Source organism: Rousettus aegyptiacus, unplaced genomic scaffold (assembly GCF_014176215.1).
Source record: "Rousettus aegyptiacus isolate mRouAeg1 unplaced genomic scaffold, mRouAeg1.p scaffold_m13_p_5, whole genome shotgun sequence".
Taxonomy (NCBI): domain Eukaryota; kingdom Metazoa; phylum Chordata; class Mammalia; order Chiroptera; family Pteropodidae; genus Rousettus; species Rousettus aegyptiacus.
In genome coordinates this window covers 81576988-81600329 of record NW_023416308.1, presented here as the reverse complement: position 1 = coordinate 81600329, position 23342 = coordinate 81576988, and the positions used below count along the sequence as shown (strand labels likewise).

Genomic DNA, 23342 nt, shown 5'->3' with positions numbered 1-23342 from the left:
ACAGACTGGCCTGGCTTCCCAGGAAGGCAGAGAACAAGTAGGGAACTGGTAACTCCAATTACTTAGCTTTCTTTCTAATCCAAGACATATGTATGAAACCTAGGCCCAAAATTCTATAAGACCCAAGGTCAGGACAGTGGGGTGGTGTTGGAACCTGGGGACCTGAGCTCTAGGGACCCTCAGTTATGCTGGAGCCTGCCCCCAACCCAGACCTGTGCGTGGGTACTGGCACAGACATATCTGAGTACATGAGGTTTGTGTGTAAGGCTGCAAGTGTATCTCGTGCACATGCACACTCCGGGAGGTGTCCAAACGTGTGAGTGCATCTACCTGGGTAGGCACATACCAGCTATACATGCATGCAAACACCTGCGTAAGAAGTGGGCATGCTTGTGTGCAGGCGAGTACAGCGGAAGGGAAAAAATGAGGTCAAATCGCCCCAAGGACAAGGTGAAGCCATTTCCACCTCCTCCAGAGAACAGTAGTAGCCCTTCTAGTTGGAGCAATCGCTGACCTGAAACGTCCCTTCGGCTTATCTAAATTACTTACGTCTCTGTGTGCTGAGTGACCCAGCCAAGAGTGGCTGGAAGTTCACGGATCACAGACAACCCACCACCACCTGCCTGGACACAACTGATAAGGATTCTGCATATTTCTAAGTGGCAGCCATCTTTCCTGCTTGCCATCTGGGAAAGCCTTTCCTGCTTCTCATGGGCTGCTCTGCACGCAGAGGAGCCCCAGCTGCGATCTGGGGCCGTGAACAGAACAGCCTCGTTCCCCAAACCCTCAGCTGCCAGAGCACAGTAGAAAACGCTACCCGACACACATGCTTCTAAGTCAGACCTCAGCCTTCCTAAAATTTCCCACTTGCCTAAGAGTACACAGCTGCACTGGGACTCCCCAAGAACCAGAGAATAGGGAACCAGCTCCTAAAAACTCAAGCTAACAGGGCTGCTCAAAGTGTCCCATCACGGAAGGCATGCACCATAGGCTGGAGAGTGGCAGCGGGACTTCTGAGTAAAGGGGAAGGTACTGGAGTGGGCAGGATGCCCGAGGGCTCTACCAGGTCTGGGAGGCTACAACTCTTCCACCTGAAGTCAATGGCCTGACTGAATAACACAAGGGCAAAGCATCTGCTCACATACTGACTTTGAAAGGCCGGTCCCAAACACCACTGTCCACCACGGCCTACTGTGTGAGCGGTGCATACTCATTCAAGATTTCCAGGATACAGATGAAAACTGTAACCTGGGCTCTGTGTGGCACCTGGCTGACAGGACCAAGGGGCCTCAGATCTAACTGTGTTCTCCTTGCCAAACTCTGTGCCTAGGCACGCACAGGGCAGCCTGTAATCTCAGTCACGTGCTTGCTGGTAGCCTGGCCACAGGAGCTTGTGTCACCTCTGCAAGACAGTACCGTGCCAGCAGGAGAGGCCATTTCATGGCTTTTGGGGGATGACGCAAGCCACCTGCACTTTTAGAGAACAGGGCCAGTGGCAGTCACCTGGGTCATCCCTGGCACCAGGCTTGGCTAAGAAGAAAAAAGATAGTCTCCATAGTGCATGGCTCATTTAGAAAAGGGGACATCCAGCTGAGACATAAGCTCACATTAGCAAAGTCATCTCTGGAACTGCTGGGTCACAGCGGCTGCTTGATGCTTGACTGACAAGAGATGGTTCCAGCCAGTGGCCTCACTGCCCAGTGTTCCCATAATGTCCTTATCTGTGCACAGGGGGGTGGAGGGGGTTGGGGGCGTGGAGGGGGTGGTTTCAGCCACAGGCCACTGCCCCACTGCCATGGGCTTCTCACACAAGTTACGCCGGGGGAAGGAGGCTGTTTTCCATGAAAACATTACTTCCTCTTCCTCTGTCCCCACCTGCATTCCCTTATGGGGGTTAAAGAGCTGCAAGCTTTAACAATGCTGGTCCCCAGCTAAGATTATAGGTAGAACAGACTTAACCACCACCCTTCAGAGAGAAATGGATGAGGCTTCTAAGGAATTCCAGAAACTCAGATGCCCTGGGAGTGCCTAGAGAGCCGTCCACCAGCTCACTCCACCGCGGTGGAGCAGCGGGAGGATGGCACAGGGCTGGGGGCGCCAGCATGTGCTTGGTGAATAAGAGCACGCCTGGCTGATCAAGACCACCCAGGAGGCCGACAGGAATCCACCTAAACGAGGGAGCTCCAAGAGCGGGCACCGCGATAGAGGGAAGCAGGCTCTTGGCACAGCACGGTGTTTCTAGGAGAGCCGCAAAGGTCTGAGGTGGACCACAGTCACCTAGCAGGGATAAGCTTGTACTGGGTACGTGTTTCTGCCTGACAACAATGTGTCTGGATCACATAGCATCCATCCCTGGTGAGTAACAAAGAATCTCCTGCAAACAGCAGCGGGTAGTGGAGAACAATGACAACAATGACGGCTGTCTCCAAGGAGAGGGCTGAAGCTCCTCTCACCTCCTCAGCAGGCCCAGCCGCTCTACCCACCCCCCACCACCGCCCCCACCTCCACCACCACCACCTCCACCCGCCACCAGATGGCCCTGCCTTCTCATCTCCCACTCCAGTACCTTTCCTAGGCATCTTCCTTTCTCACCAATACGCCCAGCCTGCCTCTTTCTCATGGGCACTGTCCTAGGCAGCTTTAAAGGATAACCATGAAAGGAGACAGTAATGGCTTTTTAATGACTCGCGCTCCAATTATGGAACCACTGCCAAGCCCAGGCTGCCAGCTGCAGCCCCGCCAGGAGACTCGGACGGGAGACAGGGCACTGATGGATGGGTCTTCCAGCGGATCCCGGTGGCTTCTTCATTACAATCACCTCCTGCTGGGGGCTGGACCAGAGAGGCCCAGGAAAGCACCGGCCACTGGCTCATGAGAGTCAGAGAAAACCTGGTCTGCTGTGTCCACCAATCCATCCACTCTGCCCAGGACCAACAAGGTGGCCCTTTTACCTCCCAGGAAGACAGCCCCTCCGCATCCCTCTTGCTTCCCCTGAGGAGCAAACAGGTATCTGAGGAGTAAGTGAACCACACTCGACAACAAATGAGGACAAGGGCACCTCTCCCATGGGCTGAAAAAGCCAAACACAGCCAACATATTTAAGATGCTGGTCCCCGCCCCCAACACACACACACACACTTCTTAGACCCACCCTCCATGCTCCAGCTAATCCACCTGAGCTGACCAGAGCCCGGGGGCCGGGCCAACCTATGGACGGACACACTTTCCATGCCCACTTTGCCCTCCGCCTTCCTGCCCTCATTGTTCCTCCTCAGTTATGGTGGAAGCTGCCCCTACTGGACCCAGGAAATCAGAAAAGTAGGCTGTCAGGGGAGGAAAAACCACCCAGGGTGCCTGGTTGCAACTCTGTGCCCAATGCCAGATACCCTCCCCGCTCTGGTAATTCAGAACTGCTGGGGAAGATACCCCAGACTCAATCCCCCACCTCACTCTGTTAAAGCACCTGACCCAGGCCATGCAAAAGGCAATCATGAACCATAGAGAACAAAAGAACAAAAAAGAGGCGAGTCACTAAAAGGCCAGAAGTATGCAGATGCTGTCTTATGTTCGGATAGGGGAAGAAATTATAGTCTGCTGATCAGTGAGTCAACATAAGACCCAGGTAAGACTGTGGAAGGGGTTAACTGAACAGCTGGGGGTGGGGACGTGGGGAGGGTTAGTGACCACTAGGAGCAAGCCCAAGTTCCCAGCAAGTCAGGGCACATGTGCTCTGGCCTGTGGAAGAAATGGGAGCGCAGGACAGCCAGGCTTCCACACGGAACTGCAGAGACCAGAGATGATAACTTGTGGGCAAGGGGAGGCAATGTAAGCGGAAAGCTAGTCCAACTATTCAAAGGTTTTTGCAACAATGGCTCACGCCACAGTCAAAGAACGTCTTTAGTATGATGCTTCTCTTGGTTAGCGTGTTTACTGATGACCTGAAGACAAGGCAGGCTTCTCGGCAGACTTACAAGACAAAGCAGAAGAGACACTAACTGTTCACTCCGACAGCAGGAATTCAGAAGGCTTCAGAAATTAAGCAGAGTGTCACAAGTGGAAACTTAACAGGAGAAGGCCAAGTCTTAGTGGGTCTCAACACCCAGGCAAGATAGAGGTGACAGGGCTTGTCATCAGCCTGAGGGAGGACTTTGGGGTTTCGTTCACAGAGAGACCTTTGAGGTGAGTAGTCAGTGAGTCAAAGTCATCCCATGAGGATGGGGGAGGGCTCAAAACCTGCGACAGGACAGTCTCACTCTGCTTGGTGCTGGACAGGTGACACCTGGGACACTGCCTGCAGCTCCAGGACCCGAGCTGGGAGACGGCAGAGACCAGCCTGAGGGTATCCGCAGGTCCCTGTCCCTGAATTGCCTCTATTGACCTTGTGTTTCCTCTGCTTCTTCAACTGCAGAGAGCAACAAGACGACACCCTGAGGGAGCCTGGGGAACGAGTGGCGAGATTTTCACCTAGTTCTGCTCCTCTTCACTGTCACCAGGTGAAGCGGTGGGCTGTAGTACCCAGGGCACCTCTGAGGCTACCCCAGAGGCAGAACAGCAGGAGTCAGGAGTCTTGCTTCACCAGTAGTTATTCTGCTCCCCAGAAAGCAGGGTAAGGACATGACGGGAGGACCCTAATAGTGACCAAGAGGAGGAGGTCCCAAAGACACGCTCGAGTTCGCCCCCAGGGAGACCTTTCTCCTGGCCACAGCCAGTATCTCACGGAGGGCTGTACGCAAGGATGCACAGGAGCATTCATACAGGACTCCACGGCCTGTAAGGGCCCTTCCAGCCTCGTTCTGTGACCTAGAGACTCCAGGAAGCCCCTCTGTGAAGGGAGAGTGCTGTATCCCTCAGGTGTGCTGAAGACCTGGCATGGGGCTAGGAAGGCTAAGAGGGCCTAAAAACTACCCAGGGATGCCCCTTTGATTCAAAGTGGCATCTTGTCTGTGCTGTGTTCTGCTAGGCACCCAGCTGAGCACTAGACGAGGTCCCTGCTCTCCAGGTGTTCATGGCCTGGTAAGGAAGACACCAGATAACAGCTGCAGGACCATGCAGACATTGCTCCCACCCAGCACAGACCCTCCTCTCAGTGATCTACCTTCAACTCATAAAAGATCATTAACTAGGGGTATTTAACAGTCCTCAAGAACATAAGTGAAGAGAAAATGGCAGAAGTGGAATTAGATGTAATAGGAAAAAAGGCAAAGATTATTCCAATTGTTAAACTTTACAAATGAAATGGCTCCCTTCTAAATCAGAATGTGAGATTAACCCATGATCATTATAAACTGAACCATAATTACCCTTAAGAAGATTATCAGCAACTGTCATTGCTTCAAAGAAAATGAGCCAGGCCCAGGGAACACAGGTGCGACCGTCATCACAGAGAGAGCAGAACCCCAACCAGCAGAGCTAACAAGAAATCCACTCACCTCTCGCCCCCAAACCAAATGACACATTCCAGTTGACATGCTGTGACATTAATGAAACCTCATGCCAAAGCACATGCACGCGTGCCCATCCCCCTCATCTGCAAGTAAACTGCCTTGCCTGCCTCCTGCCCCAGTTTTCTCTGTGATCAGACAGGCATGTGGCTGTGACTGCAATAAGCAGCCCAGTTAATGCAAGAGGCAACGAGCATCTCCTCTCAGCCCAGGTTTCCCCATTCTGGAAGCCTACGCTACAGGTCTGGTGCCTTCCCAGGCTCAGTGCATCCTCAGAAAGACCCCAGCAAAGCGGGAGAGATCCTGGCAGAGTGACAGAGCAATAGGACAGCAAGTGGGGCAGGGCCGCACAAGTATCAAACTGCTCGGTAGGGCTAGGCTTTCAGGGTGGCAGGGTGCTGTACTCCAGGTGGACAGTGTGCGCCCAAGAAAGGAATGGAGGTAGAGAATTGGGCCCGGGCCGGGCAAGTGCCAAATCACTCGCAGCACAATGCCACTGCCCTAGGCACTCACTGGAAGAGAGCATTTCCCAGAGATGATCCACTTCCCTAGGTCTCCATTTCCCAGAGGCAGGCTTAACCCTCCCCAGTCTGAGGCTAACTTTTTCTAAGACCCATGAGATCACTCTACAACTTGCTTTGGTCCTTGGCTCCTGGGAGAGGCTTCCTTGAACCATGAGCTGGTCTGGCCCCCAGCCAGCCAGATCCTAGACATGCCATCATATCCACAGCCACAGTGCTGTTCCCTCTCTCCCTCCCTCCTAAGTCAGTGGCCACCACTCTGCCACATGTATCCCCATACAGGTATTTCCACAGTACCAAACACCATCAGTCCACAGGAGCTATCCAGGCACCTCCGCTAGGTGGCAAGAAAAGGTTAACAGTACTTTGTAGAGCTGTACTATCTTCTAGAAGGTCAGCTCACATATGTCAAGAAAGCCAGGATAGTCCAGGAACTACCTGCGCCCCTAGCCTAAATGCCCTGTGTGGGGTGGCAACTCTTTTGAGTCAGCCCAGTCCCCTGATGGGAATATCTCCCTGGTCTAAGTGAAGCTCTGAGGTGTGACTGCATGTCTGCAGGAAACCCTATGGGTGAGCTGTATGTTGGTGGGAAGGGCACCCACAAATTCTAACCTGGGAAACCCTGACGCCCCAAAGGGAACCAAAATTAGAAACAACAATTTGCAAGAGAAACCCTGAATCTCCAGGACAGTGACAGGTGCTTGTTTGCAGAAGGATCTGCTTTAACAAGCCTCAGGCGGTTTCAGCTGGTTTCCATTTTGGACGCTGTCTGGACAGACTCACAGAAGAGCTGTCAGAATTATTCTCTATCAGTGACCAGAATCAGATCCCTTCCAGAGAGCAGGCAGTTACAAGGCAGGTCTTAAAGATCTGGTCCCACCACCCACGGGCATGTGTACTTGGGCAGGCAAGAACATAGTGGACCCTGGAAGTCTGGGACCCTTTTTACACACATGCCTCTCTGGGAGGCCTCCAGGCAGCTCTGTAGCCCATGGCAACCAAGGAACCAATGGGTGGCCAAGGATCTTGTGCTGCCATGGCAATAAGCTCTTTTCTAGTGGTAATGGAGAGAATGGGGTAGAGTGGATGGGGAAAGGCTTGCACCTGTGTGAAGCCCCAGAGACCGCTTTCCCTCCTCCCACCACAGGTGAGAAGACCCAGCTGTCCTTGGGACAGCCCATAGCATTTGGGATCACAGGGTGGCGGTGCTTTCCTCAGTGTGCCTGGGTGGCTGAGTGCTCTTGTGCAGGTAAAGGCAAATCAAGGTATTTTGAGTTGGTGTGTGTCCAACTGTTAGCAAGTGTATTTCTGAGTATCTGAAAGACATGAGTAGTATTTGTGAGTAGGTAGTAGGTGTCAGGTATTCTCCAAACACAGGATGTGTATGTGCACAGGTATGTAGCACTACACTTATGTGAGTGTATGCATGTGTGGACAGAGAAATGGTGCATGTGTATGTGAGCCGCCTGTGCAGTTGGTTCGGAATAACTGTCTCCAGGAATTCTCGCTTTGAGAGTGTGAACCGACCAGCAGGAGCATTTTTGACCCAGTGCACCAACGTCCTGTGGGTGCATGCCTGCAGATTACGGGTGTGTGCACTGCTATCATGACATGTGACCCAGTGTGCAGAGCCTAAGAGGGGGCTCATGGCAGTGTGCGCTCCCTCCCCAGGTGGCAACACGAAGCTGCCAGGCCCAGGCAGGCTCAGGGCACTGGCCCCTTCCAGCAACCCTGGTGGGTAAGAAGTGGCGCAGGGCAGGCAGGTTCAGTCCACGGGGGCCCCCAAAGTTGGGGAAGGAAGGACCAGTGCCTCCAACCTCACGACCCCGGTGTTGGGCTGGATGGGAAGGGTATAGGTGCCCCGCGCCCCAGACCGGTGTCCCCAGCCTGCCCTGGGTCTGACGCCCTCGACCCTGCCTCACGCCTTCTGTGCACATACGCGACCCTTTAAAGGGTAGTGGGCCGCATCCCCGAGTTGAAGAGAGGGTGGGGACCGGCGCCCGCGTACCTGTAGGGAATCCAGTCGGAATGCTGCCTGGAAGTCATGTCTCTCGGGGGCGGGGCAGCGGTTGCGGATCCGGAGGCTGGGGGCCGGCGCGGGCGCCCTGCTCAGCTCCCGGGCCGCCCCGGGCCGCATCCTCCCGAGCCGGGGCGCTGGGCCCCACTGAGGCCCGCGCTGCACGCCAGGGCCCCGGCCGCGGGCTCGGCGAGCGCTGCCGGCGCGGTGCGATGGGAGAAGCGGCCGAGAACGCGGGGCCGACGCGGGCGCGTGAGCGGCGCGCGCGCGCGTGGAGGCGGGAGAGGCGGGCCCGGCCGCCCTGCGTGCAAAGAGGGTCTCGGCCCGCGCGGAAGGATGGAGCGCGGCGTGGCTGCGGCGCCTGCCCCTCCACCCTCGCTCCGCCCCGGCGGAGACCCCACCCCTAGGCCGGCCTCTGCGTCCCAAACGCCCGAGCCTGCTTCCCGAAACCCCCGGGAGCGAGGCTCCACACACGTGACTGCGCTCGCGCCGGCGCCCACCCTGGGACTGCGCTGCCACTGGGCGGGTCTCCGAGCCTCAGTTTCTTTCTCTGTGAAACTGGGATAATTCTAACACCTACCTACCTACCTGTCTCCACTAAGGGATGGGATACCGCAGCTCACTCTGGGGACGGGGGCGGGGGGGGGGGGGAGAGTAGGGGCGGGTAGAGACCTGGTTGTGCAGGAAGGGGATGCTGCCAGCAGAGGCCAAAAAAGGTCCTTGGGAATCTTCAGGTCCTAATCACGGAGGCTGGCCCTCCCTCCTTCCAGTCGCTCCCCCTCCCCCAAGTTCTCACTTTCCCCAAGGGAGCCTTCTTGCTTCGGTTTTAGTAAAGGAGGTGATTCCTCACAGCAGAGAACTCCTTCCCGTCTAAGCTATAGCAATCAAGGGAAGGATAACATTTACTGTCTACTGCATTCCCGGCCTTTATAAAGTTATATTATTTAATCTTCACAATAGCCTCGAGAGGCAAGTACTTATCTCTAGTTCCAAGAGAATAAAACCTTAAGAATGCTAAGATACCCAAGAACATAAAGCCAGGAAGCCGATGGAACTGAAATGGAACCAGGGTCTCTGCCCTCCAAAGCCACACTTAAAAGGAGCAAAAACTTCTCAAAAATGATCATCTTAAAGTCTCCAAGTGCTGAAGAAGTCCTGGCTGTGACCAGCACCAACTTTAACACTTTAAAGCAAGGCATGGGATGTTGAGGTGAAGGGCAGAGAATCCACAGGGGTGGGAGGAGGGCATTGGGCTATGGAAGCAGGCTGAAGTCAGGTGATCAGGGAGGCGTCTGCTTAAAGGCAGTCTCCACATTATATGTAGGCATTCCCATGTGCACCCTGGATTCAACAGCACCCACCCACCTGCACCCCCGCCCCAACCATGTCAGAAGAATGTCCATGCAGGGATTCTCTGGTGCTAAGAAGGTTGTCATGACTGCATGACTGGGTGGGAGCGAGTGTGAGAACCAGCTGGGCTGAGGGAAGGCCCCATCATACTGCCCTGGGCCCACAGCCAGGACTCCAGCTAGGATTCTCCCAGCCTTTTGGCCTTGTCTTTGACTATGAAAGCAATAACCAAGATATTTGGAGCATTTGCTGAGCATCAGGAGCTGTGATAGGTATATCTATATACTGTGAGCCATTTCATCCTCACAACTAACCTAGAAGGTAAGATGCTATTATCGTACCCATTTACAGCAGAATAGGCACAGAGAAGGCAAAGATCTTGCCCAAAGTCGCACGACCCATTAGTGGTCAAGCTGGGATTCACACATAAGTAGTCTGGATCCAGAGCTCTTGCCCTTAGCCTCCTTCTTGCCTATCATAGTTCACATAGTGCACATGCACGCACAAGCACCCAGCCTGTCTCTCCCAGCTTCTGGAGTGCAGGACAGGTCCGTGAGATCCATCTCTGTCTGGCACTGCACTGACACTCTCTGAAGGCTGTGACTTCTGATTATTTTTCAATTTCCAAGAACTATCACTGTCACTGAGGACAGAGAGCAGACAAAATAATCACCCTGGAGTGGGGACCAGGGGCAGAAAGTTGGGCTGTTGCTTGCCTACTGGGAGACTTTGCCTGGGCCTCTGTTTTCAGCTTTGTCAGGCTCCCAGGAGGGCAGCAGAAAGGGACTTGTCCCTGCCTTAGAGCTCAAGGCAGCATGGGAAAGCACTACCTAAGGGCCTCTAACCTTAAGGACCCAGGACCCATGGACAGAGCCCTGAAGAGACACAAGAGGCCAGCCCAGCTAGCCCTTTACCAGTAGTCCCCATCCTTTCTGGCACAAGGGAATCTAATCCTGATGATCTGAGGTGGAGCTGAGGCAGTGATGCTAGCACTGGGGAGTGGCTGCAAATACAGATGAAGCTTCACTCTCTTGCCGGCCACTAACTTCTTGCTGTGTAGCCCAGTTCCTAACAGGCCACGGATCACTACTGCTCCGTGGCCTGGGGAGGTTGGGGACCCCTGCTCTAGATTACCCCTCCAAAAGCTGCAAATAGCTGACTAGAGCCTAGAAGACTTCCTCTTCAAGAATTTGAGGCTGCTTTCCCCCTTTATTCTAATTATCTGACACTTTTAAGCAATCAGAATCAAGCTGGAAGGTCTCAGGAGCCTAGAGTAATTGAATCTATTAAATAGACACTTTAGGTTCAGTCCTTAGAGAACAAATTCTGGAGGCAGAGTGAGGTGCAAAAATAAGATGGCTCTCCATGTCTCTCTTCCTGCAGAGGCTGTGTGTGTGGACATGGGATGTGTGGGAGCCAGTGGGACTGTGAGCCGGTGTATGCATGTGTAGGTGAGAGTGCATGAGCGTGGGTGTGGGTGTGGGTGTATGTGAGGTGGCTCTACGGTCTGAATGGGTCTGCACAAGAACATCTGTTGGATGGCATGCTAATGTGTATGCATGGGGAGGATCAAAGTGTGTGCTTCTGTGAGTTCTAAGGGGTGTGTGAGTGTTCATACTCAACTCAAAACTGGTAATGGGTTTTCTTGCTCAAATGCCATTTAAGTGTATGCCCTCGGCTTCTTTCAAAATGCCACTCTGGAAAGCCATGTGAGGACTACTGTCCTAGGCCATGGCTGAAATACATCTGTGCTATTCAGTGACCCTTGAAGAAGGACTTAAGTTTTTCAAATTTGGCCCAAGGAACAAGGTAATTGCTACAACCACTGCCACAGAGCAGGACCAGTGCACCCTCTTCACCATCTGTCCAAACCCTGCAAGGGTGAGATATTTGCTGTGAATTTAAATTATCCTCATTGCATCTTAGGCATTTTCAAACATAGCCATGGTTTGTGAGAGGGGTGAAGGAATGCATGCAGACTGAAGCGGCCTGAGAGAGACCCTCACATCTGCCACCCCAGCTGGAGGAACCCAGTGCAAGCTGCCCTCAGCAAGACTAGCTCACCCAAGGAAGATTAGCATTTTGGCAACTTGCTATTTCTACGTGGAGTCTTAAATTTTCTATTTCTAATTTAACATTTTTATTGAGTCTGGGCCGCCTCTGGTCAATTTTGGAAGCAAAAGGATATGAATAATAAATGAATATCTATTCAGATTGAGCACCAAATCCCAAGGTGCCCTGTCTAGTAACTTGGTGCTATATATTTGCAGTCTGAGGAAAGTAATTCGAATCAGTCAAACATTTACTAGACCCAACCAGGCTCAAAGATCCATGAGGGCTTTGGCAGGTGCCAGGCCGAGTCCTGCTCTCAGGGAGCTGTCAGTCTGGCAGGAGAGACAGGAAGCACCACACTAGACAGGAAGCTAGTGTTACAATACAGGCGTATGAAGTGCTGCGGGTGAGGGACACAGAGGAGGGGCAGTCAATGGTACCAGAGGGAGAGAAGTCAAGTTAGGACAAGCCCTTCCTGAGAATGAAAAAGGATGACAGTTGAATTGGGCCTTGAAGGATGAGTAGGATTTTGAGAGACTGATAAGAAAGGAATAGGAAAGCTTAACTGCTTTCAAGATTCTATAACTGGCCAGGCACTGTGCTGGGCTTTTTGCCCAGAGGGTACTTCAGACAAAAAGAATGACGTGAACAAAGGCATGGGGATATGAGATTCTGTGGCCAATGCACTTGAAAAGCTTGATGCAAATCAGTGTGGTGGCAGGTAAATGAATGGTTCAGTGTGGCATGAGATGGGTCGGGAAAGTTAAGGCAGGGCCAGATCATGTGGCACCCTGAACTCCAATCAGGCTGGGGAGTTTGGATTTTATCCTATAGCCAACCAGGGACCACTAAAGAGTTTTAAGTCAAGAGTAACTTGCCCAGATATGACTTTTAGAAAGATATAATTGGGAGCAAAACGAAAGATAAAGGAAGATAAAGCCACAGGTATCAAAAACTGTTAGCTGGCTATTGGGAAAATTCAGGACAGAGATGCGCTAGCAGGCCCTAAACCCAGGCCCCAGTGCGTTTTCAAAGCCGTTGGACAGACATCATGGCAAGATGGTAGCATAAGTGTGGACAGCCAGTCAGTGCCCTCTGAAATTCCCATTTAACTAACTACAGAATATACGTTGCCTTTTTATACATGATGAAAGTGAGATAACATAGGCTTACTGATGTCTTTGAAAAATGTAGGGTAAACACTAGAATTAAAAACAATATGTCTATTTTCCAAATCACTGCAGAAGATAATAGCAAATAAAAATCTCTCTCTCTACACACACACACACACACACACCCAAACACACAAGCATAGTCTAAAGGAAACATAAAATTTATAAAGCATTAAACAAGGTAATAGGTTTAAAACCAAATGCAATGGTGATGAACTGAATACAAATGCAGAGCTTGTGAGATTGAATCACTCATGACTGTCATTTGTTCAGTTCATGCTTTATATTTGGCACCCTCTACATGTTGCGTAAAAACAAATATGGGCATAGGATGATGAAATGGAACTCCTCAGTTGAGGTTCCAAGTTAATAGATATCACATTCCAAAATGAGGTGGGTAACACCGAGCAGGACTTGGAAAAGATGCAGTGAAAACCTGGATCTCTAATACATAAAAAATGTGAGAGGCTGAAGAAACAGTTGTTGAAGGTTTAAGAGGAATTTTGGAGAGAACTCTCATGGTCCAGTGAGCCCTAAGTGGGAGGAGTGAAGGGTGCTATGGAGAGTAGGGCTTGAAGGAGACCCCCTGAGAGAGCTTAATATGTGACCACGATGGCCTTAGGGCCACCGTACATGGGCAAATGATTCATGCCTGGGTAATCCAAAGAACAGGTCTGGCTGCCTCAAGGGCCAAAATGATGTTGCTGCTTTAGGCTCAGCCTGTGCTCACAGGTTTGTGGGCAAGTGGAGGTTCCAGCATTGAAGACCAGATGTAATCATCTTAGATGAGGGGGAGACCCAGAGGGTCCCCTCATGAAGGAAGATGATACTGGGGGAAGGGACAAGTCCAGGTTTCCCAGGGCCTGAGAAAGGAACCATAGTATTGTATGAAGCTATCGGGAGAGAGCATCACCCACATCAAGGGAGCTGGGCTTGAGGGGGACACCCCGGTGATAAAATGGTCCCCAAGAACCCACAGAAGCATCCAAGTGAGAGGCCAGACAGTGTGACACCAGCTCATCAGAGTTATCAGTCAGGAAAGACCTTTTCTGCCTCTCTACTCTTCTCTTGCCCCTCCCTGCCTTCACCTGGGACTCTGGAAAAGGTTAGAATTGCAAGCTGGACCCTCTCCTGTAGGTAGATGGCCTGTAGCAGACCACGGTGGCCAAGAGGAGTTTGTGTCACTGAAGTTTAAAGATTTTTTTTATGACAACAGGCAGGACATACTACTTACTGACAGAATGACCTTTGGTTACCTGGAAATAATCAGAAAAGCTATGAAACTTACCTTCCATTTCATCTAGGTTTGGGGGTGGGAGGCAGGGAACAGCCCCATAGAATAACGTTAAAAAGACCATGGGAGACAAAAATAAAGTTTGCTTTATGATCACATCTCATGAGTCATGCCTATTGAAGCTAACATTTACACATGGCTTCTCTCATTCAACCCTCACAACACTTTCAGGTAAATACTATTATGATCCCCATTTTACAGATGAAGAGCAGGTTATATAACCTGCTCAAAGTCACACTGATAATAAGTAAAAGAGTTCACATTCAAACTCAGGCAGCGAAGAGTTCTGGAGCCCACAAGTTTAACTGCTGTCCTCTAGACAAAGTCATATGATGACAGCCTGAGCTTTTTTACTCAGTAATCCCTGTTCTAGAAATCTAGCCAAGGGAAATACGCAATGGACCCAAAAGTTTATGTACAGAGATAGCCATCACAGCCTTATTTTCTAGTGGGGGAAACTGACAGGAGTGGGGGCTACAAAATGTTTACCAATTGGGACTTGGTTGAGCAAATAATTCTGTGTTCATAGGATGGGTAATCAAGCATCCTTTATCTGGAATTTAATGACAGAGGAACAGGTTTATGAGATGGGATACAACGTTGTAGAGAAGTATAATGTCCTATAAAAAAGCTCCATGCACTGGCAGGTACATGCATGGCCTAATAAAAAGTTGCCCAGGTTGAGAAAGACACAGACTAGATGAGCCCACCCTAGAGACCACATTATCCTTTCTGGGTAGGTCCTCCTTCCAGGTGCTCGGGATTCCTCTTAACTCCACCTTTTGGCTCCTAAGATCTCTTAGTGACCCCTAAACAGCACCAACAATACCCCCATCACCATGGCTGGTGAGACAGATAATAAATACTATGGATGCACAGTGGATTTTGGTAAATAAATAAATACTATTTTAAAAGCATGTAGTTGAAATATCCTTAGTTACGTAGTGTAGTATGATATATTAGCCAGCTGGCCACACTCTAATGTACATGGGCATAAAAAACATCTGTGATTTTGAGCCAGGTTATTTATCTCGGAGGAGAGCAAGGGCAGTGTGGGAAGGCAGCTAAACCTTAATACTTGCTCCTCCCTCACTTGGCCAGCTCCACTTTGAGGATATGCTGAGTGTCTCCAGCTCAGAGGGCCCAGGCTGGGGGCTGGAGACTCAGAGCTGAAGCACAGCAGCCCAGTCCAAGGGAAACTTCCACTGTTCTTAACCAGGTCCTCATGCCCACTTCCCCACAGGGCTTCTAAGCTCAGCTCTCCAAGGTGCTGAGGTTATAAATAGGAAGGGCTTCTGGGGAGAAGCACCCATGTCCTGTGCTCAGCCTGCAGGAGGGGTTTGTTTTACCAGCATTATTGGATTTGCAGATAAGCAACAAGGAATTAAGCTGATCAGGAAGAGAAGGAGGGAGCTCTCATTTGTTCATAACACAGGATTTATCTAGCAGAGCCCTCTCTTGTCAAACAGAAAGCCACTGCTCTTACATCCTCCAGCAAAGAACATTTTATTTTGTAACCTTTCAGTAAAGCTTATGAATTTGCATTTTTGACCTGTTTTTCCCCCCTCATCTGAGAAAACCATGGTTATTTAAAATGTGAAATGCCTTTTAAACAATTCTACTCTGAATCCGCAAACCAATCTCTCTAGCGATAAGACTCAGACCTTGAAATGCAATTTAAATTACTGGCAAAGTTTATTACCCCCAAACATCATCTTTTTGCTCCATGGCTTTTCCCTTTTGCTGCTAATGGTTTACAAATACCAGACTCTAAGGCTATCAGGTCACTGAAGAAGCAGCATCCTGAAAGGGGGTACTATGAGATTAGAGTCAAGTTGTTTTACCTCTCTGGTTTGTTTTTCCCATCTCTGAAAGGGGGATAAAATTTCCAAGACCTATAGAGGCAGCAGGTATAGAGGAAAGAACACTAGACCCAGATTTCAGCCCTGACTCTATCACAAATATGCTGTGTGACCTCGAGTAATTTTGTTGCCTCACTGTGCCCCATGAAAATCAGCAGGTAGTACAATCTCAGAGGCTACCTTCCAACGCTAAATTTCTCTGACAATTGACTCTTTAGAGCAGGGCTGTTAGGAGACGAAAAGATGATTATAGTTTGCTCAACCCTGGAACAAAGATAAAAGTCTTGTATTTTATTAAAGAAACACAGAACAATGAGAACATGCTAGACTTGGGAGAGCTGAATTCTTGTTCTGTGATGCTAGCTCACTGGGTGGCCAGGGATCACCCACTGGGCCCACCTTGGTTTCCTTATCTGTTAAGTGGTCACAACGCATATGTTGCCTACTGCACAGGGTGTGTGAGATGGAACTGAGAGAAGGAACGTGATCCTGTGACCGCTGTGTCGGAAGTCCAAAGCACCACGGAGATGTGACAACGTTTAGTAATTAGAGCTCCCACTTATTAAGCCCTTGAGTAGGGCTGGCACTGTGCTAAGCATCACATGTATTATCTCATTGATTGCTCACAGCAACCCTGAGGAGCTATTATACAGAAGGAAGCATAAGCACTGTGGGTGGTCACGACAACAAGGACTTACTCAGCCTTGGCCAAGGCCTGTGCCCAGGGGCCTGGGCCCATCTCAGATGAGGACGAGAACAGGCAGTCTCAGCGGCTGCCCTGCCTGAGCTCTAGGAGGGAAGAGAGGGCCCCCTCGGCTTCTCTGATGCGGCATGGGAAGGAGGTCACGTGCAGCCCTCTTTTAGACTTCTTTGGGTGAGACCACACCCAATGCTGGCAGGGCTGGGGCGCGGTATCTACCTCTGACTTTCTCCAGCTCCAGGCTGCTTCAGATCTCTCTCCCTAATTTCCGGTCCTCATCACAGCTCACCTTCCTCCCATGTTTCCTCTGCGGGCAGCACCCTCCTGGCCCCTTCCTCATCCTGCCACCCTGAGGCTAGCAGGGAGTGGGTGCCCCAGGGACAAAGGCTCTTCTCAGTGAGATGAGGCTCCAAATTCTGACTGAGACATTGAAGGCCAGGTGGCCCTCTCCTGGCCTTCACACTCATTGGGACTTCTGGGGTCTCCCTGGAGATGGTCCAGCTGGGCTGGCACTCAGAATGGACTTTTGAGGCCTCCATTCCCCAAAGGGAAGAGCCCTGGGAGGCACTGTGTATTCCTCTGCTGTGTCCCAGCCTCGTGACTACCTGCTTTAAAATGCCCCAGCAATCTGTGTTGGATCCTAGCTCCCCATACGTGCATCTCAATCTCTCTGTTTTTCATGTACCCATTTCCGTACCCATTTCTCTTGCTCGACCCAACCTATTCTTAGTTTTGTCCCATCCCATCTTTTGGCTTTGACGTAATATAGGCTCCACCCCTGGCACCCACCAGGGCAGGTGACTAGACATTTAGTGATGTCACTAACTAACATCATCACTTGATCCAAAGATGCCATTCAGGTCTTGGACATCAGGAAACCTGAGTTCTAGGCCCAGGTCCCTGGCTTTCTACATGACCACAGACAAATCTCTCCGAATTTTCTTGGTCTCAATGTATCGGTCTATAAGATGAGGGGGTTGAATTAATGTCTACGGCTCCCAATATCACGAGAGTTCCATTACCTAGGGCCCTGTCTGACAATTTACATAAAAAGAACAACCATATCCCACCTCCCACCCCAACTGTCCTGGGAGAGCTGAGTGGAGAACACCACACCAGGCCACCTTGTTCTCACACCCCGAAATAAAAGATATGATTAGCAGAGATTCATCCCTTACCCAGTCACATACCCAGAAGACAGATGAGAGGTGCAGAATGTACCCTGAAAATTGAGTCTGAATTCTCTCCCTCCCTCCTCATGAAAAAGAGTAGAGGTGATAAACACATATGAATGACCCGGTGGAAAAGTGCATGGACAAGTCCCAAGAGAGTCCAAATGGCCACAGATATGGGGAAAAACTGGTACCTTAATATCTCCTCTTCCCCCCACCCTGCCAAATATCCAATCCATCTCCAAGTCCAGTCAATATTAAATCCTAAGTATCTCTTCGATTGGTCCCCCTCTCACTGTCTCCAAGGCCACCACCCTCATCCAAACTACTTCATCTGTGGCATGCTAGGGTGCTTCAGAGCATAGACTCTAGATCTGTAGTTTCAAACCAGGCTTTGCCATGAACTCCTTGTGAACCTGGGGACTTAAAACTTAATATATGTAAACCACTTCAATAATGCCTGGCACACAGCAAGGAGATGTAGGAGTTAGCTGTTCTATAATGATCTGCACCCCCTTTCCCTCTGGCCTCCCTGCAGTCTGTTCTCACATGGCAGTGAGAGTGATCTTTTCATAATGCAAATCTAGCAAATCTACTTGCTGCCTGAAATCTTTCACTGAATTCCCTTGCTCACAGACTAAAAAATTTTTAAGTGTCTACTAACCCGATCCAGCTTCTGCTCTCCAGCCATACTGGTCTGCATTCAGACAAGCCAAGCTCATGCTCTCCTACCCCTACAGATACTGTCTCCTTGGTCTGGAATCTGCCCCCACCCCCAGACCCCTCCCAATCCCAGGCCCTACTGCTGAGCTCAGAGTTGTGGTTCAGCTACCAGTATTTTTTTTTTTAAGTTCCTGAGGGTGACATTGATGAATAGTCATTAGTCTACTATATCAAAAAGGTGGAGTCATAATTCATATTATTGCAAATGACACACTGTATTGGGATCCTGAGAAAACTTAAGGAAAACAATGAGAAAACCTCTAGAATCAGGAAGTTCAATAAAGTTGCCTGAGAATGTCAACTATAATTAAAAATAAAATAAAATAATAAAATAAAGGAAAAATTATCAGGAAAGATTTGATCTGGAGAAAAGAGGCTTATTTTAGTTCAACAGATGCTAAGACAAACAGAGCCCTGGTACCCTTGTACTTTATTCCTATATAGCTTGCAATGAAGGCCGCTGTGGGATGATTCATTGGTGAATTGGAAGTGAAAGGAGGAGAAATGTTTCATAGATATGAAAGTTAAAATTCACAAAGCTTGTCTTATAAGTATGTCTGAACTGAAGGAGATTAATATTTGGAATATTATGTATTTATATTATCATCAAGGCATCAGATAAAAATACTTGTTTTTAACTCCAGTGACACTAAAGATTATTTTTTAGGAATATAAAAAATATTCCTAAAAATATTAAAGGTCGTCTGATCAATAGCACTCAAATTTTAATAAACCTGAAAAATCCCCAAGGTCCCTCCTACGATTGGCCTTTCTTTCATAGATTATATTTTAATAAGCACTCCAAGTAAATTATTACAGAACATTTTAGGTGATATTTTGAGAAAATGAAATCTAATCCAACCTTCCTTTTTTAAAAAAATAAGTAATATGCCCAAGGAAATAAAATGATGCTCTAATCTGTCAATACTTATTGTACTATAAATCAAAACAGGAAAAAAAGGTATTTAATAATCCATTTGAAATATCAAGGCCACTGATATAAGAATAAAAGCATGTATTTATAAAAATAACTATACTTTCCAAAACAAAAAATAATTTAATAAGAATGGCTTTATAGTTTTTGCTTACATTTTTTACAAAAGAAAAACTGAAACATTGAGCTTGATTCTGATTCAAACATCTAGAGATTTCAAGAAACTTGGTTTAGCAGCTATTTCCAAGTGTCATTGAAAGTGAACATAAATAATGAACCTCTACATTCATGAAAAAAGAGTTGGCGAAAATATTAGGTATTTCCTAAATTAAACAAAAATTTTCCAAAGCTATCTGCTTGTTTAGAGAGAATATGCAAATGGTCAGCTTCAACATTTATTGTTAAAAGTATTAGAGATAAATTAAATTAAATGCCGAGCCTTACCATGAAAAATAGTCACCAAATAAAAAGAAAATATTCAATAACATTTCTACTACTATTATAACATAATAATAATTTAGAAAATGAAAATGAAAAAGGTATCATCTACAATGGCAAGGTTATGTATGAAATGTTTTAAAATAATACTAATGAGACATATTTGCGATCCACAGGAAGAAAATTATAAGATATAATTGAGATTTATAAAAAGAATTTAAATAAATAGAGATGCCTAATATATCCCTACATTATAAGAAGACGAGTGATAGTAATTCTTCCTAAATTAGACTTCATTTAGTTCAAAGCAAAAATTCCAAGGGGATTCAGAAACTTGAAAATATACAGGAATTTCTTAAGGTTCTCTTTGGTGATGGTCTAAGAAAAGGAGGACAAGCTCCAAGATGGTTTGTGAGTGCAGGTTCTACGATAAGAAAGCCAAAGTGACCACCTTGACTTGCTGTCGATCAACAACAGTGCTCCTAAATTCTGTCTCACAAGGCAGTTGGGTCAGTGATATTAACTAGGTGTCCACTTTGTAACTCAAGTGAATGTTCATGGGAGTAAATAAGCTAATAAGAGGTAAGGTGTTCTTTCTGAGATAACAACTTTGGGAGAGTGGGAAGTGAGAGGCAGACTCTTACACCAAAGCCAAAAGGCCTAAGGGTGGAGCCAGACTCTCCAGGAAGCTAGCCCAGGAATGCTGCAGAGCATGGGGATGCATGTGCAGAAGACGTGAGTTGGGCCTGCTCCCTCGATTTCCCATTCTACACAGGAAGCTACCCAGAGCCTCCCAGTCTCAGGGAAAGCCAGTTGCTGAGCGATGACAAGTCCCAGCTTTATTCATTCTGAAGGGGCATGCCTACGCTGTGCGGACATCCTGCCCTACATCCCAGGACAGTAGCCGTGAGGGAGGGGGTGGTCAGGGAGTTGGAGCCAGTACTTCCCTTTTGCCTATTTCACCCAATCAATGGGCCAATTTTCCCTTTTCAGAGCTGTGAGTTAAGAGTGTCCAATTGACCTGTGTCAATGCCCAAGATTAGGGAAGCCTGGGAAAATTTCCCTGCCCTTAATTCCTCTAGATAACCCAGGTAAAGATTATCTGGAGGAAAAAATAAAAAAGCTAGGTAAGAGAAGCAAGGAATATCCTCATAATGCTATCCAGTCCCACTAGATAACAAACTATTTTACAAAGGGACAGCAACTAAAATAATGTGGTGACCAACATAAATCTCACATGAAATTCAATGGAAGAAAATAAGCAACCCAGAAATATGCCTCGTTCTCTATAAGAACTTAATTTAATTGTTAATTACAAAAAAAAAAAGAAGAAAAAGAAAACGAGAGTGCAAAAATGTGGTGACAAATATGTAAAATGAAGTGTGCGTGTCATTATCTGGGATGGGAGAAGGAAATATTCCAGAGCTATGAGATCGTGGGCTGATTTTCGGTTTCAGTGACTGTGATTACTATACTAGGTAGTGTACATGGAGAAGGAGCAAAGAAAAGATAGAACGGTTTGGCAAAGCAGAAAGTACCATGATCTAAAAACCAGGGGTTTGAATTCTAGTCACAACCTCTGCCTGCTGAAGGGTCTTTCCCCTTCTGGGCCTCAGTCCAACATCTCAAAGATAAAGGATTAACACAGATGACCTCTATTGGCCTTCCAGTTCAGCCATCCTGCGGTGTGACAATATGGGAATCAGTTCCCATTTCTGGTTTCTACAGCAGAATTAGATGGGAAAACAGAAAACACTTGGACCTTTCTGGACCCAAATCGCCAAGCGACATTGTAGGCCAGCTCTCGTCATCTCAGTGGCAAGGCTCGCTCTGTTTCTGACCCCGTTAGTCACTGGGATCCAGAGATGAATAAGACATGGTGTTGGCCTGTGAGGATCACAGGGTAGAGAAGGACATGGATGGACACAAACATAACAAAGGATAACACCAGGAATGAATCAGTCCAGCAAGTAGTGATGCAGCAGAGCTGTGAGGACCCAGGGCAGAGGGCAATGGGGTCTGGCTGGGGGGTCAGGTAGGGCTCTGCAGCAGACATGGCATTTGAGGCTAGATAAAAGTTTAATAAAAGTAGAGGGGGTGAGGGAGACACCAGAGGCAGGAGAGCACTGGGATGGGTGGTGTCAAGCTGGAATGAGTTGGGGTGGGGAGTGGGGGTCCGGAGTGTTATTTGGGGCCAGGCTGAGTGTTTGGTCTTGAATCTCAGCACCGGGAAGTCTCAGGGTTTGCTGGCATGGTGGAAAGGACACAGTCCTGCCTTTGAGGGGGTGGATCACAGGCAGCCCTAGCAGCAGGGTCTGTGGTGACGCAGGGATACCAGTGAGCAGGTTCAATAGCCCAGGCCAGCATGGGCGGGCCTGTGCCCAAGAAGGGAACTAGGGTGAGTGACCCAGCTGAGGAAAGCCCACAGGACTCAGGCAGGGTTGCACAGTGGCAGGAAAGGCTCAGCCTCTAGAGACAGCGTCCGAGGCCACACTGCCTGTGCTCCTAATCCTGGCTCTGCCACTGACTAGTTGTGTGACCTTGGGGTATTTATTTCACCATTCTGGCCTCAGTTTTCTCACCCGCAAACAACTGAAACTACTTCTTAAACATAACACGAGATTAAATGAACTAATAAATGAAAGCCTTTAGAATAGTGCCTGAGCAACGCTAAGTGGCGGTGCCGATGCTGATGAGACAGCCACGTGTTTGAGGCAAGGCAGGAGCGGACAGGGACCCTCTCGGGGAACACAGTGGGAGGAGCAGGTTTGACAGGGGGTTGGATGTGGTGAGTTCCACTTTGGATAAGCTAGATGTGAATATCTGTAGGACACCACTGTTCAGAACAGCGGAAGAGCACAGATGGAGCTGGGGGAGAGGAGGGGTCGGGAAATAAAATTCAGGGAGTCCTGACGGCAAGAGGAGGCTGAGGCTGAGGGAAACAGGGAGGAGAGATTGCCTCAGTGGAGGGGAGGGGAGGGCTGACAGCAAAGGCTCGAGTTTGTGGCTATGGAAACTAAGAGGATGTAGGCTCCCCAAGGGCATGAATTTTTCCATTTCAGTTCTTGCTGTATCCCCAGTACCTATGACAGGGACTGGAACAAAATAGAACAGTGGTCCCCAACCTTTTTAGCACCAGGGACTGGTGCTCCTATGAGAATCTAATGCCTGATGATGATCTGAGGCGGAGCTGAGGCAGTGATGCTCCGCTGGGGAGTGGCTACAAATACAGATGAAGCTTCCCTTGCTAGCCCATCGCTCACATTCTGCTGTGTGGCCTGGTTCCTAACAGGCCACAGACCAGTACTAGTCTGCGGTCTGGGGTTGGGAGCCCCTGAAGCAGAAGATCAATAAATTTTTGCTGAAATAAATAAATTAAATGAAGGAATGAATGAATGAATGAATATTTGCTGAGTGTACAAATGAGGATGAGTCTTCCTGTTTACTCCAAATATTTTCTTAGGTTAGGCACAAAATAATAACAGAGGCTAACATTTATGAAACATCTACTATGTGCCAGGCATTGTGCTAAAAGCTACGCATATAGGGTCTCATTTAATTTCTATGGCAGCTCTGTAGAGAAGGTACTATTATTACTCCCATTCTACAGATCAGGAAACAGATTTCAAAAGGAAAAGCATATTCCTTACACAGCTAGTCCACACC

At 48.7% G+C, this 23342-nt stretch overlaps 1 protein-coding gene across 4 annotated transcripts in view; it reads right to left on the bottom strand.

Moving 5' to 3' along the window:
• TUB (TUB bipartite transcription factor) overlaps positions 1–23342 on the bottom strand; it is a 76333-nt gene that overhangs the window by 16552 nt on the left and 36439 nt on the right. Inside the window, exon 1 of one of the 4 annotated variants that reach the window (XM_016147400.2) lies at positions 7971–8346. The exons of the other annotated variants lie outside the window; for them this stretch is intronic. Within the exon in view, the coding sequence (XP_016002886.2) occupies positions 7971–8008 (38 nt within the window). The 5' untranslated portion in view covers positions 8009–8346. Of the gene's footprint in view, positions 1–7970; positions 8347–23342 lie in introns of those variants that run through there. 4 annotated transcript variants of the gene reach the window in all.